The following is a 14,925-nucleotide window of genomic DNA, read 5'->3' on the forward strand; positions in this document are numbered from 1 at the left end:
GCAGCACAGAGTCAGCAGGGGCATCACAAGTGCTCTGATTGTCTTCATTCAAGTGCCTTCATCCTAAGAGCTTTACAATGTGTACTGCATGATTCACCCACATTCACATTCACACAAACATTCACATATCACCGCTTCAAGGTAGCGACCTTCTCAACGGGAGTAGTAAGGGGTCTAGTGTCAAGGCAGTGTTCTTTTCCTCGACTAAAACTATGACGAAAATAAAATAAAAACGAAATAAAAACAAAGCTCCTAAAACTAAGACTAAATATATTGACAATTTTGTCAAAAAATTAAAAACTAGACTAACATGTTAGGGAGGGACTAGTGGAGAAGAGATCCAGTAGAACTAAAAGACACATCATTTTATGATTGGTGTTCGGGTGTTGCACTCTGAAAATAGCAGATCTACAAGGTTGTAGATCGTCTATTTTCAGTTAGGCTAAAACTAAAACATTTCAGATGACTAAAATGTGACTTAAAACTAAATCTGTTGTCAATATTAACACTGGCTAAAGGACACTTTGACAGGGAGCCAGGAGGCCGTTGGCAAACCTTCTACCTCTCTCTCTACCTCCTCAGCCGCTGCCAGCCTAACTGATGTGCGTTCAGCAGCCACCGATGATGACCTTTCATCCTGAACCAAAGTCATCGTCAAGACAGCGCTGACAAAAATGATGAATGCCCAGCGCAGGACGAGACAGCATTGCAGCTTTGTGGGAGGATGGTGTTGTAGCGACGTTCCTCCACCTCTCCTCTCCTCCCGCCATCCTCTCTGTCCTGCTCTATCACAGTGGTTCTCAACCTTTTCAGGCCATGACCCCCCAAATAATCACATTTTAACTGCCCACTCTGACGAGCACTAAGAGTGAGGCATTACATTTTGTATAACACGGTTCTATTGTGAAAATAGCCAATCTACATGCTCACAACGCCTCGCGTTGCAAGGCGTTGTGAGCACCGCTCTATCACACCATACTTAGTGGTTCAGACTCATTCTACACAAGTTTTTTTTAACAAAGGCCTCAACATCTACTGAAGTGTACTCTGACGCACGTGAGAGTGTAAAGCAAAGTTTTCTCACTCAAATCTTTTCTTTTTCGTTTTTCTTTTTTTTTTGCGATGAAAAAGGGCAGACAGGCGTGGCTATTTACTTTTGTGGAGGACTGAAATATCAGAGCAGGCGTACATGCCTGACCGCATGGGTCCTTTTTGATCTGAGCCCAGAATGACAGAACCACAGAATGAGGTCATTCACAATCCACTTTCTTTTCATTTCATAGGCCAATCATTGCAATGATAATACTGTATCATCTTCCACGTATCACAAAGCATGACCTTTATGAAGCCGATTGCATGAAGAAAGCGTTTCGGGAGCCAGAGAAAAAATCGTGATCTAACTTGTCTACTAAACTCCTCTGGTTTTCATAAAAATGAGTCATAATTCATAGAGCAGAGGAGGAAGTAATTTATGTAACTCTACTGCGGCTAGAACCGTTGGGAAATTAAGGCAAGAGCGTGCAGTCCTGTCTCTGGCCGATGATTTTATGAGACTGTGCCTTCCCTGGAGAGACCTATCGGGTGCAGGGTGAAGTTAAACGCAGTGTCGCATCAGGGCTTTCAGTAATACGGTCCTCCCCTCAAGAGAACATGGGCAGTGCTGGAGTGGGCACGATTACATAATGACTGAAGGATGCTTTTGATGGATATACTCTGTTTCAGTTCTGTGCTACTGTTTACTAGAAAAGCCTCAGTAAGTTTATGCTTTCAGGAACACATTGAAGTGTTTCATTACAATTTAATACTGCATTTAAGTTATATTGTGTACTTGTATATCTTTTACCAAAATATTAATCAAATCATAGTGCAGTTTAATTTGTAAAGATAAATCACGATTTTGTAACCCATTATTCACCCGGTGTCAATATCTGGGCGCTGCACTCCCTCTGACAACCTGGGGAGACAACCGACTGACCTCATGCTTCCTTCTATGCATGAGGAGTCCAAGTTGCTTCATTTCACCTGACAAGGGGGAGTTTCCCCGGTTGGACGTAGCGCGTGGAAGGAACACGTTATTCCAACCAGTTCCTTTCCCCTCCGTCAGGCAGTATAGAGACCAGGATTACTGCATGTTCTTGTGAGGGTACCTATCCTAGGGGATACGGGGAGAACATGCAAACTCCACAAAGAAAGGCCCTTTCGCCAACCCCACCTAGTGTATGGGCACTGATGACGCGGAGGAGAGAACACGCCCCCAGCGCCCACAGTGTCCCCGGCAGGACTCTGCTGTAACTCTAAAGACTTTGCTTTGACAGTTTAATTCTAGGAGAACGACACCAATGCAGCCCACAGGCCTCCATCAGGGTTGCTTGCTTTCTTCTTGCTTTCTTCTATATATAGATTCACATCCAACAGGACAAGCACATCATAAACTATTTACAGTGTACAGAATAATAAAACAACAAGGTATTGCTCTGGTGAGTAATCCAATATGCCTTGGTATCAAGAACAGCTGAAGATATATTCAAATGGCTCATTTTCGTTTCAACCTCGATACATTTCAAACGTCTAGTTTAAACGTTTGTCAACAATATTCAGGGGTTTCCATAGAGGAAATGGGATTGGGATGGACTTCAACACTGTCACATTCAACTGTCAACTTAATGGTCGCCGCCCATAATTAGTGACAGAGTATTTCCACTTACTGTACTCATACATGTAGTACCGATAGGAATTTATTTCCATTGTGATCCAGCCATACTAGATGTATAGGTCTATCTGGTCTTGTTCATTTATCAAGGCAGCAGAAAGGGCAGGTGACATTCAGATTCAGATTTCACTGTACTGTACATAGGCCTACATGGTATCTCTAAGCCAGTGTTTCTCAACCTTTTTTTCTGCCAGGGCACACTTTTCATAGCCAAAAGTTCCAAGGGCACACCTAGATATACGGAGTGTGTGTGGCTATTTTCAAAATGTTTGCCTCTTTCTTATATTATTTCACAATTTGGCCAATGTTTTACCAGTTTTTATATAGTTTGTTGATTACTTTTGATGCAGTAATGGTCTATGGTTAAAAGTCCTTCAATTGTGACTTCACTGTCAAATTTCAAAGGGCTCACCAAAGGTCCTCGGCACAGTGGTTGAGAAACACTGCTCTAAGCATGCACAACGTTGTTGGTTTACACACTCACGTTCAGATAGCGTGCATCCAGCTCCACCTTCTTCTCCAGTTCTGTGAGCAGCTCATTGTGAAAAGACTTCAGCTAAGAGACACACAGGGAAACAAGCTTTAGACAATGCAATAAACAGGAGAACCTAGACCTCAAATTGGTTTGCACTCATACTTAGTTATGCAAAGTATGATGCAAGTTATGCAAGGCATTAAGTATGTGTTTATGAGCTTGACATCGGATATGTCACGCACAAAGGATTAGGAGAGGATGTCTGGTTGATATTCGTGCCAAAGTCAATTGGTGACATGTCTTCCTGTTTATTATGCGTTAAGAAGGCAGAGTTGAGCTAGAGGTGAAATGCCACTGGACTAGTTACAATAAAATAAAAATGGCTTACTCTTTTGAGTCTTTTAATAATGATTAACATGTTCAAAATGACTTTTTCAGATGGCCGGTTATACTCACTGAAGCACTGACATTTTTCTCAAAAAGAAAGCACACAAAAATAAGGCGATATTTTGTGAAGCACCCGTTATCAAAGCCCTCTGAACCTCCTTTCCCCCTTTCTTATCGCCCTAGGTTTTAATATTTTCTTAAACCTTTATCGTCTGCATGTGTGACGAAAACGTGGGAATGGGTGAGGTTTCAGACTAAAGGAACAATGCAGTCAGAACCCGGGGAGGGGCTGAAGGCCATCGTCTGTCTGTGTGTCAGTGAAGAAACGATGTGTCTGGACTGTGTAGATCTGAGATTAGCCAATCACCAGACAGACGGCGTTTTCCTCTGAGGACCAGCAGGATGCTTCTCGCTGACACTCAGTGTCACTGGATTACACGTTAACAAAAGAGGGTTTTTATCATCATTCAGAGTAGGACACTGGTTCTCAACCCGTGGGATTTGGTGTAAAGGGAAAAAGGAGGCTGGAGTATTATGGGGGACTCCTCTTTAGGTTTGTACATAGGGTTTATTTCATGGGTCTTCAACAGGGGGACCCCTAGGGGGTCCTCAGGCTCAGAGTTGCTACAGGGAGGCCACCAAATCCTTGTGTGATAGGATTATTCTTTTCAATTAAAAACTTGAACCCTCGCATCCCTATTCCGAGGACAAATTTAGCCAAAAATAGCAGATCTACAAGCTTGGCCTGAAAACGTTGAAGACCCCTGGTGTAGAGGGAAAAAGGAGGCGGGAGCATAGACCCCTGGGGGATCCTCTCTAGGGTTGTACATGCGTGATTCCTAAACCCACCAGGCTTGAGCTAAGACCCGCCTCGCGGAAACGCCTCTCTCAATAATCTTAGTATGAAAGTGCTCTTAGTGCAAAGCAATACTATACCTACTACCTAACTGATCCATTACAATAATACACGCTGCATAATATGCCCAAAGCCATATCCAAACTATAACAATTTAACTGATAATCAGTAAGAGTTTTTATTTTGAGCTTTCTCAGTACGTTTTTCTCTTTAGCAAAGTTACAAAGTTTTCCCTTTTTTAAGCACAGTACATTAAAGTAAAATGTTTTAGCACAGTTTATTTTGAGCATGTGGTGACAAATTAATAGCTGTGCATTGTGCAAATGCAGGCTTTTCTCAGTACAAGATTATCTTCATGCCTTATAGGTCTGACTTTATCCACCCTCCATGTGTCTGGGCAAGGATTTCAGCCACTCCTGGAAGTTCTCGCGTTTCCGCGAGGCGGGTCTTAACTCAAGCCTGGTGGGTTTAGGAATCACGCGTTGTACATAGGGGTTTGTTCTTTATTCGAATCCCCACTTCCTGGGGTCCACAAAGAAAATGTGTAGAGCGTTAGTCACGTAAAATCAACAGCATCCTCGTCATCTCCACATTGAACGCCGTGCTCACCATCTCTTCCAGTTGGATCTGGATCTGTCGGTGGACCTCCGCCATCTGAAACAGAACCTCCCCTGTACAGAGACCGCAAAGAGAAGAGACGAGGGGGGAAACAAACAAACAGACAAACAAACAAAAGGAGGAAAGGGGGGGGGGGGGGGGGGGGAGAGAGAGAGAGAGAGAGAGAGAGAGAGAAGAATGATATTAAATCTTCCCAATGCCTCTTAAAGTTACATCCACGTGCATAAAGAGAAGACCATGCAGCTACAAACGAAATACACGTAGAAGACAGAATGGCAGCAAGGGACAATGGACAAGATGAAACATAATGAGTTACAAGCAGACAAAACACTGACAAAATAAATGTATCTATTGAACATTTACTACAATATGCACTGGAAAGACAAAAAAAAACAAAAAAAAAACAGAATGGATGAGAAGTAGATGATTAGAGAGAGATCTAAAAGAAATGCCACTGCTACATATATCCAAACCAAAACTAAAATATGAAAAAAGATTTTCCATTTTACCAATTAGCTTACTGTACTTATAACTGCTAAGGAACACACAGGTACAGTATGATAAAAATGAAAATCTTTCTACACTCGTAAAGCAACTATTAGTAGTGTTCAGTAACACACAATGCTTTTTTTAACAACGTAACGGAAAAATACATCAAAAAGCAGAGCCCAGAGAAGAAGAAGAAGAAAAACAAAACTAAAAAGAAGAAAAAGAATGATTCATGCAGCCAGGGAAGTGCGTTGTCGTTTTAAAGATACCTACATGCTGCCTCTTCTGAATATGCAATGCGTTGTGAAAAAAAAGGAACAAAAAAGATCTAGTTTGAGCAAAGAACGGAGGAATAGACACCTGGAGAGACAGTGAGAGATCAAGCTACCCCAGAAGAATGAGACATAACAGGTTTTCACACATAAAGACACTCAGACAGGTAGTTATGTCTAATTTATACTTTGTCGTACGTAAGACCGCGCCGCGTGCCTGAAATCAGTGTCACTGTCGTACGACAAATTATAAAATTGTCTTGGACCCCTTCCCACTAGACGAGAGTGTCACGTGCCAAACATGGCAGATCGACACGCTCACGACACGTCGCAGATGCGTTGCAGTGTGAGTTTGTAGATCCGCTATTCTCGGCACATGACAAACGCCGTAAGATGGAGCATGAATTAGAAATAGGTCAGACATGCATAGACTGTATAGTGCTCACATTTTAGATTTGTGCACATATTCTGCCTTCTTCAGCTATCTATCTATCTATCTATCTATCTATCTATCTATCTATCTATATCTATGCCATCTAATATATGAAAAATCTCTCAACAAACAAGTAGGCTGCAGAAATAAGGATATTGACCTATATAAAAGCGTTTTATGCAACAACATTTAAAGGTCTACAGTACCATACTTGCATGCACAAGCTAATGTATGCTACATGGTGAGGGTGCGCGGGTGCATTAGTGGCATTCGTCCTCTTGCTGTATACTAATGTATGTGGATGCTGGGTAACCTGCGTTGCAGGCAGCGGTACCACATTATAGTGAGTGTACCGAAGGTGTGGGCGGTGAAGACATTAAGACACCAGACAGTCAACTAGTTAGGAGACAAACAAAGTAACAAACTAAACTATAAGAACTGGTCAAACATGGGCCAAGTTGTCAAATGATATAAGAAAGAAACAAACATTGTGAAAATATATTTATCTGAACTGAGCCAAACAAAATGTAATGCCTCAACTCCTACAATTCCAAGTGCTTGTCATGGGGTCCCCATTTCAAATATGATAACATATATCAGTGGTGCGTAAAACCTTTTCAAGTCAAGGACCCCCAAAATTATATATATTCAGCTGCGGACCCCCCATCTCAAAATATATTGTTCCGGGAACCTCCAGAAGCAAAGATCTGAGTAAAACATGTTCACTTTATTAAAATGTATGTGTCATGGCTCAAGCTATGAGCTTGTATATCTGCTGTTTCCAGCCAAAGTATAAAATAAGGGTTAAAGTGGTTAAAATTATTGTGACACAGATGCTTTCCCGGATTGAATGGGTGAAATCTACAGCTCCACTAACACACAGCATGCAATGCAGTGTCAAACATACATAAATGTGTCACACGTATAAATGGCAAAGTTTGTGTCAAAAACATTACTTGCTGCACAAAAACACATATTTGGAACAAAGACACAGAGCAGTTTGTCTTTCTTTCCTTTTCCTTTTCTAACAAGTCTGCAAACAAAATAAACTAAAAGCACACAGTAGTTATCGCTATTATGCCTGATCCTATCACACGACAACCTACAATTTATAATTTAGGCATTTAGCAGACGCTCTTAAGAGCGACTTACTGTACAATAAGCGCAAGGTAGTACATCAATAATACATCAATACATCAACATCAATACATCAAATGCATAGAAATAGTAATCTAAGAAAAGGGATGCGACTTGTTGGTGAGCTTGAAGCTCAGCTATTTATATACGACAGAGTATGAATCGTGCTTTATAGCAGTGGTTCTTAACCTTCTCTGGATCAGGGCCCACATTAGCTCTGGTCCATAGCGTTAGTGGAGTTCTCCCTAACGCTATGTTCCTCTACATCCCAAATCCTTGGCAAATCCGGAAAGACACGTCGTCTGGTCCGGAAAATAACAAAAACTGTTTCGCCCCTCACCAAACCAAAGGTATCAGTGGACAGTTGAAAGCTTACTCTACTTAGTGGATGCGGTCTGAGCCCCCCACCACACGATTAAAATATATTTCTAGGGCAAAATGAAAAATATTCTACTAGTATATATTCGGCCTAGTGGTTAGGGCGCAAATACCCTACAGTGTACAGTATATAGGCTCTAATGCGAGCGCCGGGTTCGATTCATGTTGTAATGAGGTTTTGAGGTTGTAGATCTGCAATTTTCTATTACTTTTGTGTGACAAAGCAGGTTATTATTTCACGAAAAGAAACTGGAGATAAGAGGTTTCTGCCCGACAGCAGCGATATATGCACACACCTTAGCCAATTACCATGCAATAGTAGGGTCCCATGCACCAGGCCTGGCCCTGAATTCATCATTGCAGCAGTCTAATTTACTGTAACCCCACTCCATCTCACCCTATGACAAATTGGGCTTGCAACCAAAGGTTACTGTAAGCTGCTTACTTATAATGGGAGCAAATCAGACCATCTTAAGCTTAGGGGGGACTGGCATCCGCTCCTAAGTCCTAACACAAGCGGACCAGGATCAAACCACTTTCAATTTCTTTCCAAAAATATCCGATCTACAAGCTCACAGCACGTTGTGAATGTGTTGTGTGTAAGGCTGCAAAACTAATTACTTTTTCAATTAATTAAATCATCAAGAAGCAATTATTTTGGGGGGATCAATTTATTCTGACTTATTTAAATATAGTGTTAACAAATAACAAAATAAATAGGATTTGTAATAATCTACTAAATCCATTAGTCTGATTGATTACCCACTTAAGCCTTATTTAATACAATGTTGTATAATGGTGTTGATCTGCTTTCATTGAATTGAGTACAATGGACCCCAATGTAAACAAGTCGTAGTGCTTTCTTGGGTTTAAATCCTATTAGTAGACACCACCATAAAGTATTCAGTCAATCAATTTAGAAAACTATATATGTCTATTACTAGTAAGACGCCTCAGGGCAACAAGCGACCTCGATGGAGGCCGATGTGGCCTCCATATACAGTATGGGAATTCCCATATGAAGTCCTGTTAGATATGGGCTTAATATTGATGACATGGGACAGGGAACTCCATATATTGGCATAAAAGAGATTCTGTTAGTGTGGTTCCCCTGACATCAGAGTGAAGTCAGAGCGTGACGTCAGAGCGGCAAACGGCGTACAGCAAAGTATAAATCAGACATACAGTAGGTTGTTAAACCACCAATTTAATAGAACTCATTTGATTCAGCGAACAAAAGCGCTCGTAAACGACTGTGACGTGTGTCATCGTTTGTCTAATGAGGAAAAGCTCAAAATTCCACGTTTCAGAGGTTTACCGCGCATGGTATAGAAGCGATTATGTAAAGTGCTTTAAAACAATAGCCCACTCCCCCCCCCCCCCCAAAAAAAGCGTGGCTTACAGAATTAGGTTGTAGAAATAATAATTCCTGCATGAAAGCGGATGAACGGGTTGGTTATTCAAGAAAGGGTGCGGTCTCCTTCACCTCTCACAGCTAATGCCAAAATGCAGTGTGGTCTATCTCAGGGGTTTTCAAAGTGGGTGATGGAGCACCCTGGGGTGCTGCGACGGCAGTCCAGGGGTGCCGCGAGATAATTTGATAATATTTGGAATTTATTTGGAGCGTGTTGATACAAATATTTAGTATAATTTTAAACTTGAAGTAAACAGTTATTTTCAGTCAGTTCTAACCAGAATGGCTATTATCTCAACGTTTTCCTCGCAACATAGCCTATCACTAAAATATCGTCACTGTCGGGCAGAAACCTCTGTCGCACAAAACTAGTGAAAACAGCAGATCTACAAGCACACAACGCCTCGCATCGCATAGTACATTTTATAGATGATAAATACAAAACGAACGGTTTTGGACATACAAGGTTTCCACCTGACAACGACGATATGCTATAAATATAATTGGTGATGGGAGTGAAAATTATAATGTAGGGGACGGGGTGCCTCGGATTAAAAAGATATTTATGGGGTGCCCTGAGACAAAAAAGTTTGGGAACCCCTGGTCTATCTGAAAACAAAGAAGATGGTTAACTGTCTCCATAGTGTGTGTGCGTGCGTGTGCGTGTGTGCGTGCGTGTGCGTGTGTGTGTGTACAAGTACTTTATGTGACAGTACCCAGCGGGCCTGACCCCCGCCTGCAGGGAGCTGTTTGCCTTGGGAGAAGGAAGGTGAGAAGAGGCCTATTATTCAGTGCACGTACCCCAGGGCAGCGCTCAGAGCTGGGCTTTATTACCCCACGCTACACCCTGTCTCACTGCGGGATATAAAGGCCTAGAGGAGGGGAGGTATGAGGAGGCGAGAGGGAGAGAACGTGTGCACTGTGTGTGTGTGTGTGTGTGTGTGTGTGTGTGTGTGTGTGCGCGCGTGTGCGTGTGTGCGTGCGCGTGCGTGTGTGTGTGTGTGTGTGTGTGTGTGTGTGCGTGTGCGTGTGCGCGTGTGTGTGTGTGTGTGTGTTAGGGCTGTCACAATTATTAAGTAATCGTTTAATCGCGATTATTTGACTAAAACGCTGATTATTTGACATAATCGTCATAATCGTTTCCATGTTGAAGAATGTTCATAAGTCAAAAATAGTTGAAATAGCAGATCTACAAGCTCACAGTGCGTCGCATCGCTGCGCGTTGTGAGCTTGTGGATCGGCTATTTCCACTATCAATGTTCTTTTTTAACTATAAAGTTGTCAAATATGTCAGTAATTTCTTTGTATATTTAGGTTATGTGTCATATCTACCATGTGCAACTTCAAAGCCTAAAAGCCATACAGAAATGTAATTGTCAACGACAAAAACACAATTAAATTGTTAATCGCAATTATTTGAGTGACAATTAATCGTAATGTAAAATGTCATAATCGTGACAGCCCTAGTGTGTGTGTGTGTGTGTGTGTGTGTGTGTGTGTGTGTGTGTGTGTGTGTGTGTGTGTGTGTGTGTGTAACATTATAAAACATAGATAAATCACTATAGCCCTATTTTATACGGTGACTATTTGAAAATAGCCGATCTACAAGCTCACAAGCTCAAATCAAACATTTCTTTACATTTTGAATTCCCGACCTCTACACTGAAGTATTGATACTTTTACTTAAGCAAAAATATGCGAGTACTTTTACCCACCACTGGGTTTACGAAAAGACAGGAAAAAGCGGAGATACAAGGTTTCATGCCCGACAGCTCTCTCTAGTGTTGTTGGATGAGGCAAAGTTAATGGCCATATGGAGGGAGGTGTTTTATGTAGTGTGAGTCTTTGTGGGGACTGCATTATGGGAGGCTCAAAAGCAAACACAGGCTGTAATCCCCACAATGCTGCAGTGGAGGGAGGGAGGGAGGGAGGGAGAGGGGGGGGGGGGGGGGGGCAGGAGGTGCCACGGGAGGATTTGTCCCTCTCAGAGCCGGCTGATTGGCTCCTGTTGTTGTGCTCAACTGGTCCTTGTACTTCCTCTGTAAACACTTTATTGTTCTCCACATGCCCCTCTCTGTCTTCTATTCTCTCTCTCTCCCTCTCTCTCTCTCTCTCTCTCTCTCTGTAGTCTTTTCCCACGTGCATCCAAGAACAATGCACGCGCACACACACGCACACGCGCGCGCGCACACGCACGCACGCACGCACGCACGCACGCACGCACACGCACACGCACACGCACACGCACACGCACACACACACACACACACACACACACACACACACACACACTCATACTGTAAGTAGTATAACTGTCTCCATACTGTCTCACTCTCCGACCACCAAACTTTTCGTCTGAATGGTCTGGTTCAACAACAAAATGACGTCACTTGCAACTTCTGAAAAGCATTACCCCGAATTTGAGTTCAGAAAGCTGCACGTCGGAAAGTCAGAACTTACCGCAAAGTTTTGTGGTCGGAGACAGTATAGACAGCCCTTTACAGTATTTTGGACTGCTGTCTAAGAATAGACCCTATTCAGAGGCAAACATTGGGTGAAAACAGCAGATCTATGGGGTCACAAATGTGCTTGTAGGCTGTTTCGATTTGGTGTAGCGATGAAAAAAGGACCCGTGGCTCAGGAGATTGAGTAGAGTGCCCGCTTGGGAATCAGAAGTTTCCGGGTTTGATCCCCAGCTCCCCCTGGGTTAGTGTCAAAGTGTCCTTGAGCAAAACACTTGACCACTAACTGCTCCTGATGAGCAGTTTGGTGCCTTGCATGGTTCCCTCTCTGCCATCGGTGTGTGAATTGGTGAATGCAATGCGTATTGGGAAGCACTTTAAATAAAGGTGCAATAATGCATACATTTGACATTCACCATTTTAACTAAGTGTAGGGTTAAAGTGGTTAAGTACTGTAGAACTACAGTCTGGGGCAGAAATATAGAGGCACAAAATGTTTCAAATGAGCACTCAGTCTCATGCTCTCCTTGTATCTTGACCACAGTCTCCAAAATAAATATACCAACCAACCTGCAGCTACACAGCAAATTGTGTACATTTGATAGATAGATAGATATATAGATAGATAATGAGAATACTTTATTGGCAAAAATCACAACAATGTCATTAAATAGGAAAATCCCAACGTGGACTATACAATAGCACAAACGCAACAGGGAAATCTCGCTCTTTCGATGTGTCATTCTTTCAACAACCAGCGTCGGCAGGTTAGCTACTCACCCGCATCACGGTTACTGAGGTTAGGGTTCGGTTTTGGGCTAGGTTTAGGCATAGAGGTTACAGTAACATTCACCAATTTCACCCGCGTTGGCAGGTTAGCTTTTCACCAGGTTAACATTCACCCGTGTCGAAAGAATGAACCGTCGAACAGATGCTTATGACGCAATATCAACACGCTCTCCCAAACGCAACAAACAACCACGAAACATAGAAAAACGTATCGTTATAAAGTTGGGAGCAATACATAATAGGACAAGAGGTACCCTAAGAGAGGAATCAAAGGCAGAGTGGGCTTTCCTGGGTGACTAACTATGACAAATAGTACCAGCAAATTGGTACTGTGGGAGCCAACACATGGGCACCGGTCGCGAGGACGTCCCACAGTACCAGCAAATTGGTACTGTGGGAGCCAACACATGGGCACCGGTCGCGAGGACGTCCCACAAAAACATACGTGGACGTACTCAAGGAAGACGTAGGGACACAGAACACCAATGAGCTGGCCAGATGTATGGAGAACCGAGATGACTGGAAACAACGATGGAGGGCTCGTCTGAGGACGACCTAGATAGATAGATAGATAACTATGACAAGTTAGGGTGGTCATTATTACATCTTGCAAGAGAATTTGGGGATTTAAGGGCTGAAGGAAGGGCAATCCACCCATTTAGGCCTAGAATTATTGAATGCTTTAACTATTGAAAAATAGCAGATATACAAGCTCACAGCGCGGCACGAGTGCCGTGCTGCGAGCTTGTAGATCTGCTATTTTTGAAAAATCATGAAAATGTGGGCACATTTTTAAATATATATTTTTTGTAACTCAAATCTCTGCTTCTGGGGGGTCTCTGGAGCAACATATTTTGAGATGAGGGTCTGCGGCCAAATAAATGTAATTTTGGGGGTCCTTGACATGAAAAAGTTTGAGAACCACTGATTTAGAGGAAGGATTTAGAAGTCGGGTCAAAGATCGGGTCAAAGATATTCAAAGACTTCAAAAATAGCAGATCTACAAGCTCGCAGCGTTGCACTCGGTGCCGCGCTGTGAGCTTGTATATCTGCTATTTTTCAATAGTTAAAGCATAAAATAATGGTTAAAGTGGTTAAGATCTAACACGACTCAGGCGCGTTCCAGTCATTTGGTTCCTTGTGTGCACTCACACAGATAAACTAACCCTCAGGACTTTGCAGTTTGTACATAATGGCTCTGAAACCAAGCCAAGGAAAGGTCTCGAACACCACCATCACTCATCCTCCACAAGCGTGCACGTGTCATGTCATGGCGCGACGCCACAGGCGTGCGCATACATGTCATGTCACAGCCGCTCAGCCTTTGACATCTTTAGTAATACACTGTATTGACAAGAAGCACGGATCCCCTTTTATAAATAAATCAAGGCACAGAAGATCGATTGGAAATGACCAGCTATACATAATTATTACAGGCTGGCTGATGGGGCGCAAAATGGAGATCGATTATTCCAGACCGCAGACGCAAGCTGGAGAGTGGGGGGGGGGGGGGGGGTGATTATGATGGGATGGGATGGAGGGATGATAAATGCAGGAAGGAGAGATGGAGAGATGGAGAGATGGAGAGAGAGATGGAGACCTCGTATCTCCAAGTTTCAAATTTGTACGTTCTTTTGCAAAGTAAAGTCCTGCTTCATCATACAAGGCCGTCGCACAAAAGCAGTGAAAACAGCAGATCTACAAGAACACAACGCCTCGCGGTGCGAGGCGTTTTGTGCTTGTAGAGCGGCTGTTTTCACTAGCTTGAATCATTTTTAAATGATAAATGCAAAACAAACGGTTTTGGACATACAAGGTTTTCACCCCTGACAGTATGATATTTCACCTCTCCCATCTCACTTACTCCCATCTGGGAGAAAGTACATTTAACATCAAAATGTCACAATACACATTGTTTATGTCCAATAGCAAAGATAGCCGTGATTGTAGATCGGATTTCTTTTCATTGACAGTTTTCAGTTTTCACCTATAAAGGACATGCCCAAAATAGGGAAGCTAGGTTGAGAGAAAGCATGCAAGAATCGATAAGCAGGGACAACAATTAGCATCCAAAGAAACTGCAAAAGCGGTGGGTCCATTAGGATGAGTGTTGCGTGTGTGCATGCGTGCGTGCGTGCGTGTGTGTGTGTGCGCGTGTAAGAAATCTAGATTAAGTCTGTATGAGAAATGGAAGGCTCGTCTGCCCTGTAAGGTGACAGAACTGTGACAATTGTGACACCGTGTCTGGGTGAGAATAAGACAGACACATAAGGGAACTGAAGGAGTGCCGCCAGCACTGTAGCTTCTATGAAGCCAGCCGTTTCCTAAAACACAGCTGAAGCGTGAATCCTGCAGGATGCGGCACACAGTGACAAGATGATGGCATTAAGACGGTTCATTTGCGTTAAAGCCTGTGTGTTGTACTGTAAGTGTGTGTGTGTGTGTGTGTGTGTGTGTGTGTGTGTGTGTGCGCTGTGCGTGCGTGTGTGCGTTTGCGCTTGCTAT

The 14,925-nt window shown here is 42.9% G+C and overlaps 1 protein-coding gene across 1 annotated transcript in view; it reads right to left on the reverse strand.

Moving 5' to 3' along the window:
* Window positions 1-14,925, reverse strand: part of LOC308303712 (BAR/IMD domain-containing adapter protein 2-like) — a 93,632-nt gene that overhangs the window by 28,543 nt on the left and 50,164 nt on the right. Inside the window, exons 4-5 of the mRNA XM_080748186.1 lie at window positions 5,038-5,099; window positions 3,195-3,266 (exon numbers count right to left, since the gene is read on the reverse strand). Coding sequence (XP_080604312.1) covers window positions 3,195-3,266; window positions 5,038-5,099 — 134 coding nt within the window. The remainder of the gene's footprint in view (window positions 1-3,194; window positions 3,267-5,037; window positions 5,100-14,925) is intronic.

The sequence above is a fragment of the Nannobrachium achirus genome (genome assembly GCF_963921795.1).
Source record: "Nannobrachium achirus genome assembly, chromosome: 18".
Lineage (NCBI taxonomy): Eukaryota > Metazoa > Chordata > Actinopteri > Myctophiformes > Myctophidae > Nannobrachium > Nannobrachium achirus.